This window comes from Hemitrygon akajei, chromosome 19 (assembly GCF_048418815.1).
Source record: "Hemitrygon akajei chromosome 19, sHemAka1.3, whole genome shotgun sequence".
NCBI classification, from domain to species: Eukaryota; Metazoa; Chordata; class Chondrichthyes; order Myliobatiformes; family Dasyatidae; genus Hemitrygon; species Hemitrygon akajei.
The window spans coordinates 54,934,602-54,957,318 of record NC_133142.1 but is presented as its reverse complement, the minus strand read 5'-3'; the positions used below and the strand labels follow the sequence as shown (position 1 = coordinate 54,957,318).

Here is a 22,717-nt window from a genome sequence, read left to right as displayed (position 1 = left end):
GGAAGATTAAAATCCATGCACAAACTATTAAGATAAAATGATTCTATTATATTTTTCCTGACTATTTTATATTTATACTGCATTTCCTGATCATTGTCTATTCAGTTAGTAATTCTATTTCTTTGCACTGTACTGCTACTGCAAAACAACAAATTTTATATCAAATAAGTGATAATAAATCAGATTCTGATCTCACCAGTAACTTATTTTAAAAGTCTACTATAAAGTTCATTAAGATCTAAAAACCTATCTGTTTGCCATTCCAGCAATTTGCTCAGCACCACTTTCTTCCCTTCCAGTTTCCAAGTTAGTCATTTTTCTGCAATATTACCTGTATTCTCTAATGGACAAACTAGTTGAAAATACATGTTTAAGCCATTTGTAATCTCCCTGCTTTCCATTAGTAATTCCCCAGTCTCAATATTTACAAGATCGACACTCACTCTGTTAACTCTTTTCTCACTCAATCTGAAGCATTATGGTAAAACCTTTCACTGTAGCGATGTAACAACGACAGAGCTAGAAATAACGACACGCAGTCGGTAAGGTGTTTCAAGACTAGTTTATTCAAACTTCGCGGCACTGGCTTTTAATCCCTAGCTCCCGTCCTCTCCGGGCGGAAATGACCGGAGAGGAGCATGACCGGAGAGGAGCATTACCAAAGTCTCTCCCCACGCGCGGGCTATTTGTGAGCCAGTTCGCCTGTGCAGGAAGTGGGTCGCCACATAACCCCCCCCCCCCAGAACTGGCGATACACCCCCCAATGTCCACAGTCTGGATCAGCCTCTGTTTGGGAGTTCTGCCTCTGCGCCACGGTGCCTGAACCTCGACCGGCTGCGCCAAGTCCACATGGGCTGGTTTGAGTCAGTCCACTGTGAAAACCTCCTCTTTCCCCCCAATGTCCAGAACGTACGTGGACCTGTTGTTGTTGATCACCTGGTGTGCGCTCCTTCGTACAAACACAAACTTACAGTTCTGCAGGTCTTTGGGTACGTAGGCCGGGGTCTGTCCGCGCTGTGAAGTCGGTACGGGGGCCAGGTTGCCGAGCCTTTCGCGTAGCCTGTCCAGGACTGCTGCGGGTTCTTCCTCTTGCCCCCTTGGGGCTGGTATGAACTCTCCTGGGACGGCCAGGGGTGCGCCATACACCAACTCGGCCGACGAGGCATGCAGATCCTCTTTGGGCGCTGTGCGAATTCCAAACAGGACCCAGGGAAGCTCGTCCACCCAGTTAGGTCCTCTCAGGCAGGCCATGAGAGCCGACTTCAAGTGACGGTGGAAGTGTTCCACTAGTCCGTTCGACTGTGGGTGGTAGGCAGTTGTGTGGTGTAGCTGCGTTCCCAACAAGCTGGCCATAGCCGACCACAGGCTGGAGGTGAACTGGGCGCCTCTGTTGGAGGTAATGTGGGCTGGTACCCCGAAGCGTGCTACCCAGGTTGCAATCAGCGCTCGGGCGCAGGAATCGGCAGATGTGTCAGTGAGCGGGACCGCTTCTGGCCATCTCGTGAACTGGTCTACCATAGTTAGGAGGTACCGCGCTCCTCGTGACACTGGTAGGGGGCCCACGATATCCACATGAATGTGGTTGAACCTCCGGTGGATGGGTTTGAACTGCTGCAGCGGGGCTTTAGTGTGCCGTTGCACCTTGGCTGTTTGGCACTGCATGCACGTTCTGGCCCATTCACTGACCTGTTTGCAAAGTCCATGCCACGCGAACTTGCTGGAGACCAGCCCAACGGTTGTCCTGATAGATGGGTGCGCCAAACTGTGTATGGAGTTGAAAACTTGCCGCCGCCAGGCTGCCGGGACGATGGGGTGAGGTTGGCCAGTAGCCACATCGCACAGGAGGGTCCTCTCACCTGGGCCTATGAGGAAGTCTTGCAGCTGCAAACCCGAGACTGCGGTCCTGTAGCTGGGCATCTCGTCGTCTGCCTGCAGCGCCTCCACCAGTGCTGCATAGTCCACCCCCAGGGACAGGGCCTGGAAAGCTGGTCTGGAGAGAGCGTCTGCCACGACGTTGTCCTTTCCCGAGACATGCTGGATGTCCGTCGTGTACTCGGAGATGTAGGACAGATGTCGCTGCTGGCAGGCCGACCAGGGATCGGACACCTTCGTGAACGTGAAGGTCAACGGTTTGTGGTCCGTGAACGCGGTGAACGGTCTGCCTTCTAAGAAGTACCTGAAATGCCGGATTGCCAGATACAGTGCCAACAGCTCCCGGTCGAAAGCACTGTACTTGAGTTCGGGTGGTCATAGTTGCTTGCTGAAGAACGCCAGGGGTTGCCAGCGCCCCTCGATGAGCTGCTCCAGAACCCCACCGACTGCTGTGTCGGATGCGTCCACCGTGAGGGCGATCGGAACATCCGTTCTGGGGTGCACCAGCATCGCGGCATCTGCTAAGGCTTCCTTGGCTTTAACGAAAGCGGCCGCAGCCTCTTCGTCCCAAGTAATGTCCTTGCCTTTACCCGACATCAGGGTGTACAAAGGGCGCATGATACAGGCTACTGAGGGGAGGAAATGGTGGTAGAAGTTCACCATACCAACGAACTCCTGCAGGCCTTTGACCGTGTTGGGCTGGGCAAAGTGGCGGATCGTGTCTACCTTGGCGGGCAGAGGTGTTGCCCCGTCTTTGGTGATCCTATGGCCCAGGAAGTCGATGGTGTCGAGACCGAACTGGCATTTGGCTGGGTTGATCGTGAAGCCGAAATCACTCAGGCGGGAGTAGTGCTGGCAGAGGTGGGACAGATGCTCCTGACGACAACAGCTGGCTATGAAGATGTCGTCCAAATAGATGAACGCGAAGTCCAGGTCGCGTCCCACCGCATCCATTAGCCGCTGGAACGTCTGTGCAGCATTCTTTGGGCCAAACGGCATTCGGAGGAATTCGAACAGGCCGAACGGGGTGATGAGTGCTGTTCCGGGGATGTCTTCAAGGTGTATCGGGATTTGATGGTATCCCCGGACGAGGTCTACTTTGGAAAAAATTCTTGCCCCGTGCAGGTTTGCTGCAAAGTCCTGTATGTGCGGCACGGGGTAGCGGTCTGGAGTTGTAGCCTCATTCAGTCTGCGTTAGTCGCCGCATGGTCTCCAACCCCCGGCTGCTTTGGGCACCATGTGCAGGGGGGAGGCCCATGGGCTGTTGGACCTCCATACGATCCCCAATTCCTCCATCCTCTTGAACTCCTCCTTCGCCAGGCGGAACTCTTCCGGGGGGAGCCTTTGTGCGCGGGCGTGGAGGGGTGGTCCCTGGGTCAGAATGTGGTGCTGTACCCCATGTCTGGGCATGGCTGCCGTGAACTGCGGTGCCAGAATCGATGGAAAGTCCGCCAGGATTCTGGTGAATTCGTTGTCCGACAGCGTGATAGAGTCCAGGTGTGGGGCCGGCAACTTGGCTTCACCCAGGGAGAACGTCTGGAAAGTCTCGGCATGTACCAGTCTTTTCCCTTGCAAGTCGACCAGCAGGTTGTGAGCTCACAAGAAGTCCGCCCCCAGGAGTGGTTGGGCCACCGCGGACAGTGTGAAGTCCCACGTAAACCAGCTGGCGCCGAACTGCAGCTGCACTGTGTGGGTGCCATAGGTCTGTATCGTGCTGCCATCTGTGGCCCTCAGGGTGGGCCCTGGCTTCCTGTTGCGGGTGTCGTACCCCGTCAGGGGTAAGATGCTGATTTCCGCTCCGGTGTCGACCAAGAAGCGGCATCCCGACTGTTTGTCCCAGACGTACAAGAGGCTGTCCTGGTGGCCAGCCGCCATAGTCATTAGTGGCATCTGGCCCTGGCCCTTGCAGGGCGGGCGACAATGGTGGGTTTCTGTGCCCCACCGCTGGTGGTAGAAACACCACCGTTCACTGGCCTCCTCACTCCTGCCTCTGTGTTGTGTGCGCCCCCCCTGCCGGGCCTGGTCTGGTCTGCTGTTGGGCGCGTGGCCTGGTAATCTGACTGACGGATGCCACAATCTCCCTCTTGGCTTTCCACAGCATGTCTGCCCAGGCCGCCACCTTCCAGAGGTTACTGAAATCTGCATCGGCCAGCAGCAGATGTATGTCCTCGGGCAATTGCTCTAGGAACGCTTGCTCAAACATGAGACAGGGCTTGTGTCCATCAGCCAGGGCCAGCATCTCGTTCATCAATGCTGACGGCAGCCTGTCTCCCAAACTATCCAGGTGCAGCAGGCGGGCACCTCGCTCACGCCGTGAGAGGCCAAAGGTCCCAATGAGCAGCGCCTTGAATGCTTCATATTTGCGTTCTTCTGGGGGCAACTGTATGAAATCTGCAACCTGGGCGGCCGTCTCCTGGTCAAGGGCACTCACCATGTAATAGTACCGCGTGGAATCAGAAGAGATCTGCCGAATCTGGAACTGGGCTTCTACTTGGCTAAACGACACGCATGGTCCAGAAAGTCAGCAGTTTTAGCGAAACTGTGTGAACAGATGAAGAGTCAGTCATCTTTGGTCCAAATCCCGTTTGGACCATCGGGGTCACCAATGTAGCGATGTACTACATACAGAGCTAGAAACAACGACACGCAGTCGGTAAGGTGTTTCGAAACTAGTTTATTCAAACTTTGCGGCGCAGGCATTTAATCCCTAGCTCCCGCCCTCTCCAGGCGGAAATGACGTCAGAGGTGCATTACCAAAGTCTCTCCCTGCACGCGGGCTATTTGTGAGCCGGTTCGCCTGTGTAGGAAGTGGGTCGCCACATCACCACGCTTGTCACTGACAGCACCAAGTATGCAGGGAAGAAGTTTAAATGGGAATGCCACTAATGTGAGGTGCCCAGGCTTTGTCTTGGTCAGGAATCAAAAGGTTGAGCATGGTGAGACTAATGTTCTGAGCTGCATGTATTTCAATGCAAGGAGTATTGTAGGAAAGGCAGACGAGCTTATGGCATGGATCAGCATGTGGAATTATGACACAGTAGCCATTAATAAAACTTGGATGCAGGGAAGGCAAGACTGGAACTTAATGTTCAGGGTTCCCATTGTTGTCCATGTGATAGAGTGGGAGGGATTAAGGAAGAAGCAGGTGGCATTGTTAGTCAGGGAAAATGTCACAGCATGCTCGGTCTGGACTGTCTGGAGAGCTCATCTAGTGTAGCTTTATAGGTAGAACTGATGAATAAGAAAGGGATGAGGACATTAATGAGATCATATTATAGAACACCAAATGGTACACATGAGTTAGAGAGGCAAATTTGTAAAGATCAGACTGTGGCAAGAAACGTAAGGTTGTGATAGTAAGTGATTTTAACTTTTCATATATTGGTTGGAAATCCCATACTGTAAAAGGACTGGTTGGGAAAGAGTTTGGCAAATATGGTCAGGAAAGTTTCCTTAATCAGTACATAGAGGTCCCAAAAAGAGAGTGTGATACTAGATTCCTATGAGGGAATGATACAGGGCAGGTGACAGAGGCTTGTGGAGGAGAACACTTTGCATCTAACGATCATAATGCCATTAGTTTCAAGGTAATTATAGGAAAGGATAGGTCTGGCCCTCAGGTTGAGATTATGAATTGGAGAAAGACCAATTTTGATGTTATCAGAAAGGATCTGGCAAATGTGGATTGGGACAGGCTGTTTTCTGGCAAAGGTGGACTTGGTGAGTGGGAGGTCTTCAAAAGTGAAATTTTGAGAGGACAGAGTTTATATTTTTCTGTCAGATTAAAAGGCAAGTTTAATGGGTTAGTGGAGCCTTGGTTTCTGAGAAATATTGAGGTCCTGGCTTAAAAAAAGGAGGTGCATAGCAGATCTAGGCATGCAGGAATATATGAGGTACTTGAGGAGTCTAAGAACTGCAAGAGAACACAATCAGGAGGGCAAAAAGAAGGCATGAGATTGCTCTAATAGACAAGGTGAAGGAGAATCTTAAGGGCTTCTACAGAGCAATAGGATATCAGGGACAAAATTGGTTCTTTGGAAGATCAGATTAGTAATTATGTGTGAAGCCAAAAGAAAAGGGGGAGACCTTAAATGGAATTTTTTGCCTTCGTATTTAGTCAGGAGACAGACATGGAATCTATAGATGTGAAGAAATGCAGCAGTGAGGTCATGGACTCTATACAGATTTCAGAGGAGGAGATGTTTACTGTCTTGTGGCAAATTAGGGTGGATAAATCCCCAGGGCCTGACAAAGTGTCCCTTTGTATCCTGAAGGAGGTAAGTGCAGAAATTGCCGAGGTGTTAAAACATCCCTAGTCATTGGTCTGGTGCTGGAGGATTGAAGGATAGCTAATGTGGTGCTGTTTAAGAAAGGCTCTAAATTAAGCCAAGAAATTATAGGCCGGTGAGCCTGACAGCAGTAGTGATAAAGTTTTTGGAAGGATTTCTAAAGGACCTGATATATACAGTAAGTATTTGGATAGTTAGGGATTGACTAGGAATAGTCAGCATGGCTTTGTGTTTGTTAATTCGTGGCTAACCAATCTTACAGAGTTTTTTGAGGAAGTTATCAGGAAATTTTATGAAGGCAAGGCAATGGATATTGTCTACATGGACTTTAGGAAGGCCTTTGACAAGATCTCACATGGGAGCTTGGTCAAGATGGTTCAGTCGCTTGGCATTTAAGATGAGGTAGCAAATTGGTTTAAACATTGGCTTTATAGAAGATTCCAGAAAGTAGTTGTAGATGGTTGTCTCTCTGACTGGAGGCCTGTAACTAGTGGTGTTCTACAGGGATTGTTGTTTGTCATCTACATCAATGATCTGGATGAAAATGTTGGGATGTCATGTTGAAATTGTGTAAGATGTTGGTGTGGCCTAATTTGAAGTATTATGCGCAGCTTTTGTTACCTACATACAGGAGAGATGAAAGAGTGCAGAGAAAATTTATAAGGATGTTGCTAGCACTTGAGGACCTGAGTTCAGGGAAAGGTTGAATAGGTTATAACTTCATTCCCTAGAACATAAAAGATTGAGGGAAAATTTGATAAAGGTTTACAAAATTATGAGGGGTATAGATCGGACAAATGCAGGCAGTCATTTTCCACTGAGGTTGGGTGAGGCTCCAACTTGAGGCCATAGGTTAAAGATGAAAGGTGAAATGTTTAAGGGGAACATGAAGGGGAACTTCTTCACTAAGAGGGTGGTGACAGTGCAAATAGTGGATGTGGGATCGATTTCAAAATTTAGATAGATACATGGATGAGGGTTGAATGGGACTAGGCAGATTAATGGTTTGGCACAGACTAGATGGGTTGAAGGGCCTATTTCTGTGCTGTAGTGTTCTTTAACTCTATTACAAGCAGCTTTATAGTGTGTGGCATCAGTGGGAGAGGAAACACACTCACTCTGCCCTTGAGGAGATTTGTTGGAAAACATAGTACAAACACATGACATGTAGAAAACTAAATCAAAAGCCTTACATTTGAAGACTTAATGTATTTATTAACTAAAGCCTTATCTGCACCTTTGTTCCATGACTATTAACCCACAGTACAGCAACAAAATTTGAACTATAAATACCTCAGCAAAATAGATGCAGCCTTTTATCTGGTGTTTAAAATAATTGAATATAATCAACAAGAAGATTACTTAACAAAAATCTGTGTAATGAAACAAACAGGAAAGCTATTTTACCTGTCTGTAAGTGGTGTGATGACCAAACGACCAGTATTCCCTAAGTATTCATAACCATAGAGAAATTCAGCATTGACTGCACATACACGAAGATCATCTCGTGCCCAATAGTACCTGAAAGAGGTTTTCCATGCTTTAATGTTAGTGTTGGAAAGGCATACATTGCATAATCCATGTACTTATCTCACCCAGCTTTCTCACCAGTTCAAAATGAATATTCACCTACTTTTCCCTAGCATATACACTGCTTCCCCACACACAATATCACTAAATCTCCACTGGATTATCCAAAGATTTATAATAAAATTAGACATCCAGATTTGGTATAGGGAGGGCAAACATTCAGTTGAGTGTCTCACATTTCAAGCATCCTACAGACAGACAAGAGATACAGAAGAGATTTACAAAAACACTGCCTGGACTAAGAGGCCTGAGCTTTGGCCATGTTGGATCTTTATTTCTCAGAGCACAGAGAATCAAGAAGTGACCTGAGAGAAGTTATAAAACCATAAGGCGTATGAAGAGGGTGGAAGGTCATTGTCTTTTCCCCAGGGTTGGAGAGTCCAGGATGAGAAGGGCAAGATTTAAAAGAGACTTGAGAGACAACTTCTTTACACAGAGTAGTGAGCTCATGAAATGTACTGCCAGAGGAAGCATTTGAGGCTGGTATAATAGCAATATTTACGAGGAATGGAGGAGAGGGGTTTGGAGGGTTATGGGCCAAACACAGGTAACTGGGACAACCAGGGTGGATGTGCTAGACAGCATGGACCGGTTGGGTGGAAGATCCTGTTTCCATTTTATTATTCTATCTTCAAAATTGTTCTAAGGGTCACTGAATTTAGAAATTTAAAGCACTGTTTATTACAGTAAACATAATGATGAAAGTACAGAAGGAAAATCTGCACACCTTGACCATGAAGTAAGTTCTGGAAAATGTGCTTCATCTAGGCACTTATCTATAAAGAGAGGTTACTTAGGACCATAGGGAATTATCTGAACTAATTTGGTGAGATTGGAGTATTTGCATGATGCGTAAGGGAGGAGATACAGATTCAGAAAGGACTGCGGGAGGGACAAGCTTTTGCAGCAACACACGATGCTGGAGGAACTGAATGGGTTAGACTGTGTCCTTGGAGGAAAATGGACAATTGACTTTTCAGGTCAAGACTCTCCATCTGTCTGGTCGGTCTATAGTTTCTGACCTTCTGCAAAAGTTCTGCCAAAACCTCTCAATCTCTTTAAATTACTGCCAATGACTACAGGACTAAAATTATTGAACTTCAAAATGTGGAAAGGGCCAAGTTCAACTGCAATTCATTTAGTGTAACATCAGTGGTGAGGGATCTATTAAATAAACTTGTTTTGACATTTAAGCTTTTTAAATAATGTAACAGTGAAAACAATTAATAATGTACTTGATGCATATACAGAATTTCAAAATACATTTTGCTAAAGTACCAACTTTTGGACATGAGCAAAGTTGTTAAAAATAGAATTAAAGGTGTTATTAATGTACAGATTGGCTAGAGAAAGCAGAATGAAAATATTTGTCTTCAGATTAAAATATAGCATTTGATCATTTCTCTCCACAGTCAATGTTGCTATTTTTTGATAAATGTTATCAATTTGTTATTCAGACTGGTAAGGGTGGCATAAATTTGAGGATTAAAAATGAAACAAAATTCAGAAATGTGGATAATGTCAAGAATAGCATGAGTGTTCATAGCTTATGGTTATGTCAGTTCTTATGCACAAGGTAAGATAGAAATGTACTTGAATACCTATAACATGACTCAATGGTCTCTTTGAAAATTGTTTGAGAGCACACATGGGGTACAGCACTTCCTCCAGCATACTGGTTATAGTGGTGCACAATATTATAATTAATAATAATGATCTGCTTTAATATTTAATATTTAATAAAGTATTAATACAGCATAGATAATGCTTGCATACAGCATGAAAAAAATACACATACTATACTGGGAGTTGGAATAATCAGCCATGCAGGGTAAATGTTCCAACAAGCAGCAAACCATATAATGCCCACTCCTTTAACCAGCTTACTATATCAATTCCAAAAATTAGCTTCACCATAATAGTGTCAACTGAATTACTAATCAAATAAAAATCCTTCTATAATTATATTTCTTAATTAGAAAAGTAGGTAAATTAATATTGATATCTATATATTAATGGTGTAAACATTGTTTTGTCTTGCATACAATCCAGTCTTTTCCACTGATAAAACAGACTGTTACCTGAGCTGGCTGATCCACTCAAAGTCATTCACACTTTGAACATTTTCCTCCAGCAGGTTAGCCACTACATCCTTGGCATGGACTTCAATTACAATCAATGCTGATAGAATTGATCTTTGCATTCTTGTCAATTTCCCTTGCACAAGAGTTACCAAATCATTCAGCTTTTGTTCAAAATATAAGGACAATAAAAGTGATTAAAAAGAAGAATCTGTATTCATCACCATTTATTATTGCTGGTATGCCTGAAAGTGTATTGAAGAGTCATTACTGAAAATAAATACACAAAAATAACATTAAAAATATATGTTAACCAATCCAAAAGAAGGCACCAGAGGAAGTCAGTATGATCCCAGAGGGTTGAAGGAAGTTGGAATTGAGGGTGAAGACTAAAGTTCAAAATAAAATTTATTATCGGAGTACAGGTAGTCCCCAAGTTACGAACATCCGACTTACGGACAACTCGTACTTATGAGCCGAGGAAGGACAACACCGTCCACCATTTTAAGTCGTTGCTGTTGACACTGTGTTGAGTATCTGGTTTAAAATTTTCTTAGTAAGATTCACCCAGACCCTGCCCCCACCACCCGTTCTGGTCGGCTAGCGGCGCAGTGAGATCAGTGCAACGCTGGAGAACGGAGGTTTCTGAGTTCGATCCAGTGACAGACCGCTTCCATGCCGGGTTGATGTCGATCCAGTGACTCCCGTACCATGTGCTGGGTTGATGTCGAGCTCGCAACTCGACCTCGCAAAAAAAATCACTGCCACCTCCAGTTTAAATTCCCATGCGGAATATTGTGGATGATCAAATACCCAAACCCAGCACAGCCCCCACTTATCCCATTCAGCCTGTCTCAGTGCGGTAGTCATCAGGACCCAGCGGACCTTGGGACCCGACGCCCGCTGTGTTTCTGTTCCATTGACGGGAAGCAATCGCGATTGAAAATAAAGTGGAAATAATAAAGCGTTTGGAAAGAGGTGAAACACCACCCGTCATTAGAAAAGCGTTAGGCTCAGTCGATCTGAACAATTTTAAAGGATAACGGATAAAGTGAGAATAACGGAGCATGTGAAAAGCCCTGTCCTGATGAAAGCTACAATTATTACTAAGCAACACAGTGGTTTAATTATTGGAATACATGTGTTTCTTAAGTGTTTTATACGCATAGAAAGATAAAATATATACTGTATACTAAGACAAATGTTTGATTAACTGACGCTAAATAATACCGGATGTACTTGTTCCAACTTACGTACAAACCCGACTTAAATATGGACCCAGGAACGGAACTCGTACGTAACCCGGGGACTGCCTGTACATACATGTTACCATATACACCCCAGAGATTCTTTTTCTGTGGGCATACTTAGCAAATCTATAGAACTGTAAACAAACTGTACAAATGCAATTAATTATAAATAGCAATAAATAATCAGCATGAAATAACAATATAACATCCATAAATATAAGAGATTTTAAATGAGTGTAGCTATCCCCTTTTGTTCAAGAGTCGAATAGATGAGGGGTAGTAACTGTTCCTGAACCTGGTGGTGTGAGACCCGAGGCACTTGCACCTTCTACATGATAGCAGCACCGAGAAAAGAGCATAGCCTGGGTGGTGAGGATCTTTGATAATGAATGCTGCTTTTCTACGGCAATGTTTCAGGTAAATGTGCTCAATGGTTGGGAGGGTTTTACCCATGATGTACTGGGCCTAATCCACCACCTTTTGAAGGATTGTCTGCTCAAAGAGTGTTCCCACACCAGGCTATAATGCAGCCAGTCAGCACACTTTCCATCACATATCTATAGAAGTTTGCCAAGACATAAAGTAAGGGTTATGTCAAAGAATAATGGCAAGTTATACATTTTCTGAAAATAAGTTAGCAAAAATAGATGGTTGTTACCATTACCTCAATTATAGGCACAACTTTTGATAAAATAAGTAATCAGGGACAAATGGGTTTAATTAACAGAATTGTGAAAAATGACAATGAACAGATAAAGAGAAAGGCATTGAAGCTCCCTGTAAATTAGTAATATGTATTGAGGTGAGCTACAAATATGCATGGCTTAGAAATGCAATTAGGTAATGTGCACTTTTTTAAAAGCTCTAATACATTTAGTCATGAGGGGTAATAATTTTTAACTAGATAACTGTCTATCAATTTAGAAGACTAAACCATTGGTGAATATGTTGAGCCAGATGTGTCAAATGAATAGTTGTTTCCTCCAGTCCTTAGCCAATTCAGATCACTCTACATGATATCAAATAACTGATGAGAGTATGGGATATGGGACCAGTCAATTGCCCAGCTGCAATTCTGAGAATTAACACACCAGAAATGCTAGCATGTATAGCTAAACTGTTCCAGTTTATTTACAACACTTGCATTTACTTGTGAATATGTGAAATATTTCCCAGAATATCCTGTTCATAAAAAGAAGAACAAATCTATTCTGATTAATTATTGCTCAGTCAGTCTAATCTCAACCACTAGAAAATTGATGGAACGTGTTACTATTAGTGCAATCAAGTAGCACTTATATACCAATAACCAAATAACCAATGCGCAGTTATTTTTGCTTGGAGTACTCATTTCCAGACCTTGGTCCAAGCATTCCAGAGGACAGATAAAAATGACTGACCTTGACACCAAAGCAGCATTTGGCCAAGTGTAGCATCAAAGAGCCTTGTTACAAATTAAATCAATTGGCACCAAACCAAAACTATTTTAACAGATGGAGACATATCTCTTAGATATCTATAGATTTGGAGGTCATCCCATCTCCATAACATCACAGCAGGATTTCTTCAAGTCCTAGTGTCCTAAGCTCAACCATTTTCAGTGGCTTCATTAATAACCTTCCTTCTATCATAAGGTCAACATTGTGAAGGTTCACTGATGATTACACAATTCTGTTTTCATCTACACAGCAAGTAGATGGCTATTTCTTTTTTTTATTATTAGTTTTTCAAAACATTTTACAAATTAAAAACCCCAAATCCCAATGAGGAACATTAATACAGTGCAAAATTAAGCATACAATAACAATATGCTACAAAGGAAGAGAATTAACAAAAAAGCACCTAAATTAAAGACAAGTGAGCTTAGTGTCCTCCCCAAGCCCCACAACACAAGAAAAAACAACAACTCCAGACCAACCGCAACTCAATATAGAGAGTATAAGTCAGAACAGTCAAACTCCCAGACTGTGAATCCACTTAGCAACAGAGGCTAATAATGCCTACTACCAGAAAAAAAAGGGAGCTGAAAGCAAGGGACCAAAAAGAAGAGGAAAAAAAAACAAAACCCCTAGTCAAGAGGAAGGTTATGAAAGTACTCGATAAAAGGTCCCCAGACCTTATGGAACTTTAGATCCGAATTCAGAACTGAATAATGAATTTTTTCGAGGTCCAAGCAGGCCATAATGTTGTTAAGTCATTGCGCATGAGTGGGCGGGGCAACATCTCTCCATCTAAGGAGGATCAAGCGTCTAGCCAGGAAAGAGGCAAAGGATAATATTCGGCATTTGGTCGGACCCAGACATAAATCTGTCTCGCCCCAAAAACCGAACAAAGCAATTAAGGGGTTTGGTTCTAGGCGCTGATTCCGAATACACGATAACGTAGTGAAGACATCTTTCCAGAATTTCTTCAAACTAGGACAGAACCAGTACATATGGATGAGAGAGGCCACGCCCTTCTTGCATTTATCACAGAGCGGACTAATGCTAGGGTAGAATCGAGATAGTTTAGATTTAGACATATGGGCTCTATGAACAATCTTAAACTGTAAAAGGCAATGGCGAGCACAAAGAGAGGTTGAGTTAACCGATTTGAGAACTGAGTCCCAGCTCTCCTTGGATAAGGAGATATTTAAATCCTGCTCCCAGGCCATTTTAATTTTATCCACAGGGGCCCGTCGTAAGGCTACTAGTTTATCTCGGATAGTTGATATTAAACCTTTACCTAGTGGATTGATGGAAAGAAATAGGTCCATAGCATTTTTCGCAGGCATTTCAGGAAAGTTAGGAATTAAAGGAGCAATAAAGTGTCGGATTTGGAGATATCTGAAAAAATGAGCGTTAGGCAGATTGAACTTAACAGAGAGCTGCTGAAAAGAGGCGAAGAAATTATCAATGAAAAGATCTTCAAAATGTCTAGTGCCCTTCCTATACCAAACATGGAATGCTGAATCATACGTAGTAGGTAAAAAAAGGTGATTATGTGCGACAGGGCTGGAAACGGAGAACCCCTGGAAGCCATAGCATTTCCTGAACTGAGCCCATATACGCAAAGTGTGTCTAACCAGAGGATTAGCTATTGATCTGGGCAGACTACTAGGGAGTGCAGAGATAGATAATTCTTTAGTGGAGCTCAACTCCATTGCCACCCAGTTAGGGCACTCAGGTTGGCTGTGGAAGAAAGACCAAAAGGTAGCACAACGTATATTAGCTGCCCAATTATATAAGCGAAAGTTAGGTAAAGCCATGCCACCCTCTTTTTTAGATTTTTGGAGATGTATTTTATTAATTCTAGAACGCTTATTCTGCCACAAATATGACAAAATAATAGAGTCTAAGGAATCAAAAAAAGATTTAGGAATAAAAATTGGGATAGATTGAAATAAGTATAAAAATTTGGGGAGAACATACATTTTAACAACATTAATACGACTTACCAAAGACATAGCTAGAGGTGACCATTGTACCAGATTCTGTTTTATAGCATATGAAAGATAGGCAAAGTTTTCATGAAAGAGATCTTTAAACCTCCTTGTGACTGTAATTCCAAGATAAGTAAATTGATTATGGACTACTTTAAAAGGGAGATCACGAAATGTTTGTTCTTGTGCTTCTTTATTAATTGGGAAAAGTTCACTCTTATGTAAATTAAGTTTATAGCCAGAGATCTGGCTAAACTGGTCAAGAAGTGAAAACATTAGAGGTAAGGACGTAGACGGATTTGAGAGAAAGAGTAATAAGTCATCAGCATAGAGAGAAACTTTATGTTCAACACCCCCTCTCCAAATCCCGGTCAATTCAGGACAGTTTCGAAATACTATCACCAGAGGTTCTAAGCCAAATCAAAGAGAAAGGGACTTAAGGGGCATCCCTGACGGGTGCCACGTTTGAGATTAAATACTTGGGATTTCTGAAAATTAGTTAAAACAGAAGCAGTAGGACACAGGTACAGCAATTGGATCCAGGAGATGAAACTTTGGCCGAGGTCAAATTTTTCTAAGACTGCGAAAAGGTAGCTCCACTCTATACGGTCAAATGCTTTCTCTGCATCGAGGGAAATAACACATTCAGGAATCCCAGTTGGAGGTGAGTATAAGATATTGAATAAACGCCGGATGTTAAAAAAAGGGAGACGGTTTTTAATAAAGCCTGTTTGGTCATCAGAGATAATGGAGGGAATAACAATTTCTAGTCTATGAGCCAAAACTTTAGCTAAGATCTTTACATCAACATTGAGCAGAGAGATCGGCCTATACGAGGAACACTCTGTTGGGTCTTTGCCCTTTTTTAAAAGAAGAATAATAGATGCCTCATTGAAAGAGGGTGGCAATTTGCCATAATTAAACGAGTCAGATAATACTGAAAGTAACTGAGGAGAAAGAAGTGAAGAGAATGATTTATAAAATTCTACAGGGAACCCATCAGGTCCGTAGATGGCTATTTCTGAATGATTTAGGATGCAGAGACCATTTAAATCTGGCTGATAATTGGAAAATAACATACACAACATTAAAATACCAAGATCACTACTTACTCTTGACATTGAATATCATTCCCATTGCCAAATCCTCAGCCAACATAATGCTAGTTACTGCTAACCAGAGAGTTAACTAACCAGCCACATAAACTTTGTGGCTAGTATAACAGATTAGAGCCCGGGCACATGCTTCAAATGACTCACCATCTGACACAGCAAAGATTCCATCATTCGGAGCAAGAAGGCTGCAAGTGAACTGCTGATTTTTCGGAGTAAAGGGAGTTTTTTACTACTCAGGTTAAAGAGAGGCAAGACTGCGCAGGCATGTGACGTCAGCCAGCAGAGCGCAAAAGGTTTAAAAAGAAGGCAGCCATATCCAGTGGGCAGCGTCGGAGCGGGCAGTGGAGAGAGAGGGCTTTGGCTCAACAGGCTTAGGTGGCAACGGGACGAGGCGAGGTAGGAGGTATGTGTGTGAGGCCAGTTTTCTGTGCTCAGTGTCAGATGTGGGGGGTCCTGGAGTCTCCCAGCCTCCCGGATGGCCATATCTGCACCAGGTGTGTCGAGCTGCAGATCCTGAGGGACCGAGTTAGGGAACTGGAGATGTAGCTCGATGGCCTTTGTCTGGTCAGGGAGAGTGAGGAGGTGATGGAGAGGAGTCACAGGCAGGTGGTCACACTCTGGCCACAGGAGAGAGACAAGTGGGTCACAGTCAGGATGGGGAAGGGGAAGAGTCAGTTACTAGAGAGTACCCCTGTGGCTGTCCCCCTTGATAATAGATGCTCCTGTTTGAGTACTGTTGGTGGGGGACAGCCTACCTGGGGGAAGCAGCAGTGGCTGTGCCTCTGGCACAGAGTCTGGCCCTGTGGCTCAGAAGGGTAGGGAACGGAGGAGGAAGGCAGTAGTGATAGGGGACTCTACAGTTAGGGGGTCAGACAGGTGATCCTGTGGACACAGTTAAGAAACTCGGATGGTAGTTTGTCTCCCAGGTGCCAGGGTCCGGGATGTTTCAGATTGTGTCCAAGATGTCCTGTGGTGGGAGGGAGAACAGCCAGAGGTTGTGGTACATATTGGTACCAGTGACATAGGTAGGGAAAGGGAGAGGTCCTGAAAAAAGACTACAGGGAGTTAGGAAGGAAGTTGAGAAGCAGGATCGCAAAGGTAATAATCTCAGGATTACTGCCTGTGCCACATGACAGTGAGAATAGGAATAGAATGAGGTTCAGGATAAATGCGTGGCTGAGGGATTGGAGCAGGGGGCAGGGATTCAGATTTCTGGATCATTGGGACCTCTTTTGGGGCAGGTGTGACCTGTACAAAAAGGATGGGTTGCACTTGAATCCCAGGGGGACCAATATCCTGGTGGGGAGGTTTGCTAAGGCTACTGGGGAGAGTTTAAACTAGAACTGCTGGGGAATGGGAACTGAACTGAAGAGACTGGGGAAGAGGAAATAGAGAAAGCTTGTAGACAGTGTGAGAGGGAGGATAGGGAGGATAGAGATGGAACGCACTCAGACCAAAGGCTTGAGATGTGTCTATTTTAATGCAATGAGTGTTGTGAACAAAGTGAATGAGCTTAGAGTGTGGATCAGTACTTAGAGATATGATGTGGTGGTCACTACAGAGACTTGGATGGCTCAGGGACAGGAATGGTTACTTCAAGTGCCGGGTTGTAGATGTTTCAGAAAGGACAGGGAGGGAGGCAAATGAGGTGGCGGCGTGGCACTGTAGATCAGAGATAGTGTCACAGCTGCAGAAAAGATGGATGTCATGGAGGGATTGTCTACGGAGTCTCTGTGGGTGGAGGTTAGGAACAGGAAGGAGTCAATAAATTCACTGGGTGTTTTTTATAGGCCGCCTAATAGTAACAGGGATATCGAGGAGTAGATAGGGAAACAGATCCTGGAAAGGTGTAATAATAACAGAGTTGTCGTGATAGGAGATTTTTAGTTTCCCAAATGTCAATTGGCATCTCCCTAGAGCAAGGGGTTTAGGTGGGGTGGGGTTTAGATGGGGTGGAGTTTGTTAGGTATGTTCAGGAAAGTTTATTGAAACATTATGTGGATAAGCCTACAAGAGGAGAGGCTGTACTTGATTTGGTATTGGGAAATGAACCTGGTCAGTTGTCAGATCTCTCAGTGGGAGAGCATTTTGGAGACAGTGATCATAATTCTATCTCCTTTACAATAGCATTGGAGAGAGATAGGAACAGACAAGTTAGAAAAGCATTTAATTGGAGTAAGGGGAATTATGAGGCTATCAGGCAGGAAATTGGAGGCTTAAATTGGAAACAGATGTTCTCAGGGAAAAGTACAGAAGAAATGTGGCAAATATTCAGGAGATATTTGTGTAGAGTTCTGTATAGCTACACTCCAATGAGACGGAAATTATGGTAGGGTACAGGAACCATGGTGTACAAAGGCTGTAATAAATCTAGTCAAGAAGAAAAGAAAAGCTTACAAAAGGTTCAGAGAGCTAGGTAACGTTAGAGATCTAGAAGATTATAAGGCTACTAGGAAGGAGCTTAAGAAGGAAATTAGGAGAGCCAGAAAGGGCCATGAGAAGGCCTTGTTAGACAGAATTAAGGAAAACCTCAAGGTGTTCTACAAGTATGCAAGAGGATAAGACGTGAAAGAATAGGACCCATCAAGCGTGACAATGGGAAAGTGTGTATGGAACCGGAGGAGTGTACAAGGACATCTTCATTCTATCACTCCTGCAATTGGAAGTTCCCACGTGCTTGAAAGGGCATCAATCATACCAGCGCCCAAGAAGAGCTGGGTGAGCTGCCTCAATGACTATTGCCCAATTGCACTCACATCTACTGTGGTGAAGTGCTTTGAGGGGTTGGCAATGGTCAGAATCTAGACCTGGTGCATTGTGCCTGTCGCCGCAAAAAGGCTACAGAGGATGCGATCTCACTGGCTCTCCACTTGGCCTTGGATCACTAGACAACAGCAATATCTACATCAGCCTGCTATTTATTGATTGCAGCTTAGCACTCAATGCCATCATACTCTCAGTACTAATCGACAAGCTTCAGACCCTGGGCCTCTGTACCTCCCTCTGCAAATGGATCATTGACTTCCTCATCAAGAGACCACAGTCAGTGCAGATCGGAAAAAAATCTATTCCTTGCTGACAATCAACACTAGAGCACCTCATGGATGTGTGCTTAGCCCACTGCTCTACTCTCTCTACATCTCTGATTGTATGGCTGTTACAGTTAAAACACCACCTATAAATTTGCCAATGACACAACTATTGTGGCAGAATTTCAGATGGTGACGAGGAGGCATACAGGGGTGAGATAGATTAAGTGGTTGAGTGGTATTACAACAACAATCTTGCACTCAATGTCTGTAAGACAAAGAAATTCCTTGCGGACTTCAGGAAGGGGAAGTCATGGGAACACACACCAGTTTTCATTGAGGAATCAGCAGTGGAAAGGGTGAGCCATTTCAAATTCCTGGGTGTCAACATCTTTAATTATCTGCCCTTTGCCCAAAATATTAATGTAATTACAACTAAGGCTGACATCAGTTAAGTGTAATTATGAAAGTGATCTCATTAGGACTTTGAGAAGGCTTTGGTATGTCAGAAAAGACTCTCGCAAATTTCTACAGATGTAACATGGAGAACATTTTAACTGGTACATTGCCATGTGGTATGGAGGGTCCACTGCACAGGTTCAGAAAAAGCTAAAGAAAGTTGTAAACTCGGCCAGCTCCATCATGGGCACCAGCCTCCCCAGCATCAAGGACATCTTCAAAAGTCAATGCCACAAATAGGTGGCATCCATCATTAAGGACCCCCATCACCCAGGATATATCCTCTTCTCATTGCTACCATCCAGGGAGAAGGTGCAGTAACATGAACACACACACTCAACATTTTAGGAACAGCTTCTTCCTTACCCTCATCAGATTTCTGAATGGACAATCAATCCATGTACACTAACTCATTAGTTTTTCTTTTTGCTCTCTTTTTGTATTATGTATTTAATTTTTAATATATATTTCTTATTGTAGTTAGTAGTTTTTTATATTATTATGTATTGCAATGTGTTGCTGCTGCAAAACAGCAATTTCACGACATTTGGCAGTGATAGTAATCCTGATTCTGATGCTGAATAGGACAAAGAGCAAATATCTGGTAGGGTGAGACTTCAGTGTTGCCATACTAACCTGACTGCCCAGCTTTGGGAAGAGTCTGCTCTCCAGATCTCCAGTCTGTAACGCTTCAGATACCTCCATGGTCCAGAAGGTTTGGCAGCCCGCAATAACAACCTGGCCAGGCCAGGTCACGACCCACTCTGTACGAGGAGTCTACACAAAGCAGAATACATTTGTTTATGTAGTGTTAATTATGAAAGTGGTGTCAAAATGGTTGTTGTGACGCATTTAGTGTAGTAGTGTAGTGGCTAGTGGTTCTTGCTCTCACTTTGCTCCACTGGCTAGCAGCCTCACAAAAAGGAGAGCTGAATGTGTAAGTCTCTCTTGTCAGTACATAGCCTCTCCAACAGCAAGCCTCATGTAGTGTCTCCTCGATGGTGACACACGGAAACTCAACTCCTTTCAGATTCAGCTGAACTACAGAGGACGGGGAGGTGGTCTGGTCCCTGAATACATAGCATGCAGGTCCACCGGTGTGTGGACCCAACCTGGTGCTCATGAACCAGATCCCCAGCTATGGGTAAATAGCCCCACTGCCTTGTGGGCAGCCTTGGAAGAGACGGAGACTATGGAAGAAAATCCAGACAGCAAATCTGGAGTGGAGCCACTAAGGCAGCTGGACGACATTGAACATCTTCCAGCAGCTCCTGCAGCCAAGCTGATGCTACACAAACTGCTTCATAAACTTTCCTTTGGACTACACTGGTGAGGCTGGGACAGGGATCTTTACCTCTGGGCATCTCAGCATTTACATACCTTCCACCCAGGCTTGTGATGATAATCATCACACATTGTCCTTCAAGACAGATGTATGCCAATCACTGCCATAATTATGAAAGTAATTATCAGAAACTAACAGAATGAAAAGCTGATTTAACATTTAAGCAAATCTTTAATTTTGACAATTCTGCAAATATTATTTATAACCTACAGAATCAATTTTATAGCTAGGTACTGGAAGCAAATAGTAGTTACATTTGTAAATTCAATTTCTTTGGAAAATAATATTTGAGAACAAGAAGAACATGTAACTTGGTCAAGAGGAACAGGTGATTTTTGATATACTGTTTTTATTTTATTTATTGAGATACGACGCGAAAAAGGCCCTTCCAGCCCTTCGAGCTGTGCCACCCAACAATCCCCTGATTTAATCTGAACCTAATGAAGGGACACTTAACAATGACCAATTAACCTAACAAGCAGTATGTCTTTGACTGTGGATGAAACTGGAGCACCCAGAGGAAACCCATGTGGTCATGGGGAGAAAGTACAAACTCCTTACAGGCAGCGGTGGGAATTGAACCTGGGTTGCCTGTCCTGTAAAGCATTGTGCTAATCACTATGCTACCATGATGCCACGTAGTTTCCAAAACTCAAACTTTCATTACATGCAAAAATAATTGCTGAAGATTGAATGCAATAATTAGTTAACAACTGCATTGTTACTGAACCATCAGACTATTAGAATCCTAGAAGTAAACTAAAATGGCAGGTTTTTCTTCAAATAGCTATTTTTAATTTCATATGCTTCTAATAGGTTTGGTGTAAAATGAAAATTATAATTATTAATATGGATATAATATTACCATTTTGATTATTGTGTTTGAAGATTGATATAAATAGATACAGGGTCTTCAATCTCTATGCTAAGACTTTCACAAATCATAGGGTTTAGGTTAAGATCTTCAATGTTTTGTTAGTTCAGTATATTTGTCAATTTTATTCTGATGTCAGATACTTTTCAATCACAAAACCTCCTAGGCCTGAAAATTTGCACTTTGTCTGGCAATCAACCTAATACTATTCCAAAAGGCTCTAAACTCATCACAAAAGTCACTTGCATCAGTTCTAAAACATTGCTGGCAGACATCCTCAGAGTATGACAAGGGAAATATGCATGTCTAACTAATTTTCAGCTTCAGCAATCAGTATTTCTAAACACAAGAGATTCTGCAGATGCTGGAAATTCAGAGCAACACACAAATTGCTGGACAAACTCAGCAGCCTAGGCAGCATCCATGGGGAGGAATAAACAGTCGACATTTCAGGCAGAGATCCTTCATCAGGACAGGAAAGTAAAGGGAAGAAGCTAGAACAAGAAGTTGGGTGGAAGGGAAGGAGTGACCAGGTGAGGGGGAAGGTCTGTGCAGGGGGAATGAAGAAGTTGGGAGGTAATTGGTGGAAAAGGTAAAGTGCTGAAGATAGAATCCGATAGGAGAAGATAGTGGGCCATGGGAGAAAGGGAAAGGGGAGGTGCGTCAGAAGGAGGTGATCGGCAGGTGAGAAGAAGATGTCGTCTGGTTGGAGGCTACTCCGATGGAATATGAGGTGTTGCTTCTCTAACAATACGTGTGGCCTCATCCTGGCACGTTGACTAACATTACTATGTTGGAATGGGAATGGGAAATAAAATTAAAACGGGTGGCTACTGGGAAAACCTGCCTTTTGTGGCACATGGAATGAAGATGTTTGACAAAGCAGTCGCCCAATCTACATCAGATCTCACTGATCTAGAGGAGGCCACACTGCAAACATCAGATAAAGTAAATGACTCCAACAGACTTGCTAGTGATGTGTCTCCTCTCCTGGAAGGACTGTTTGGGGCCTATCATTAATATCACTAAAGCTGGTTTTTCTGTGAGTGATCAATACAAGCTGTGATTCAGACCAAGATCGCTTACAGATACGCTTTGTACAACTGTTAACATTATTTAGGTGAGTGGATGCTGGAGAAACAATATTAGGATACTGAAAAGAAGTTGATACCTTATTAATAATTCATGTAAACTTATGTAGAAACATTTAAAATATTAATTAATGCCAAATAATACTATTTTTGTCTTTGTAATACTTTTTTAGGGGAGAATTGCAAAGATGAATTTCTAGACCCTATTCACTTATCAGAAATTGTACACAGCTAAAATTACAGTTGCGGCTGCAAATCTAATGCCTCTATAATACATATAGTTAACACACTGTACTTTAAT

The 22,717-nt window shown here is 43.5% G+C and overlaps 1 protein-coding gene across 1 annotated transcript in view; it reads right to left on the bottom strand.

Moving 5' to 3' along the window:
- dnah1 (dynein, axonemal, heavy chain 1) overlaps window positions 1-22,717 on the bottom strand; it is a 367,482-nt gene that overhangs the window by 205,106 nt on the left and 139,659 nt on the right. The window contains exons 26-28 of the mRNA XM_073072534.1: window positions 19,743-19,883; window positions 9,833-9,996; window positions 7,569-7,682 (exon numbers count right to left, since the gene is read on the bottom strand). Of these exons, the coding sequence (XP_072928635.1) occupies window positions 7,569-7,682; window positions 9,833-9,996; window positions 19,743-19,883 (419 nt within the window). The remainder of the gene's footprint in view (window positions 1-7,568; window positions 7,683-9,832; window positions 9,997-19,742; window positions 19,884-22,717) is intronic.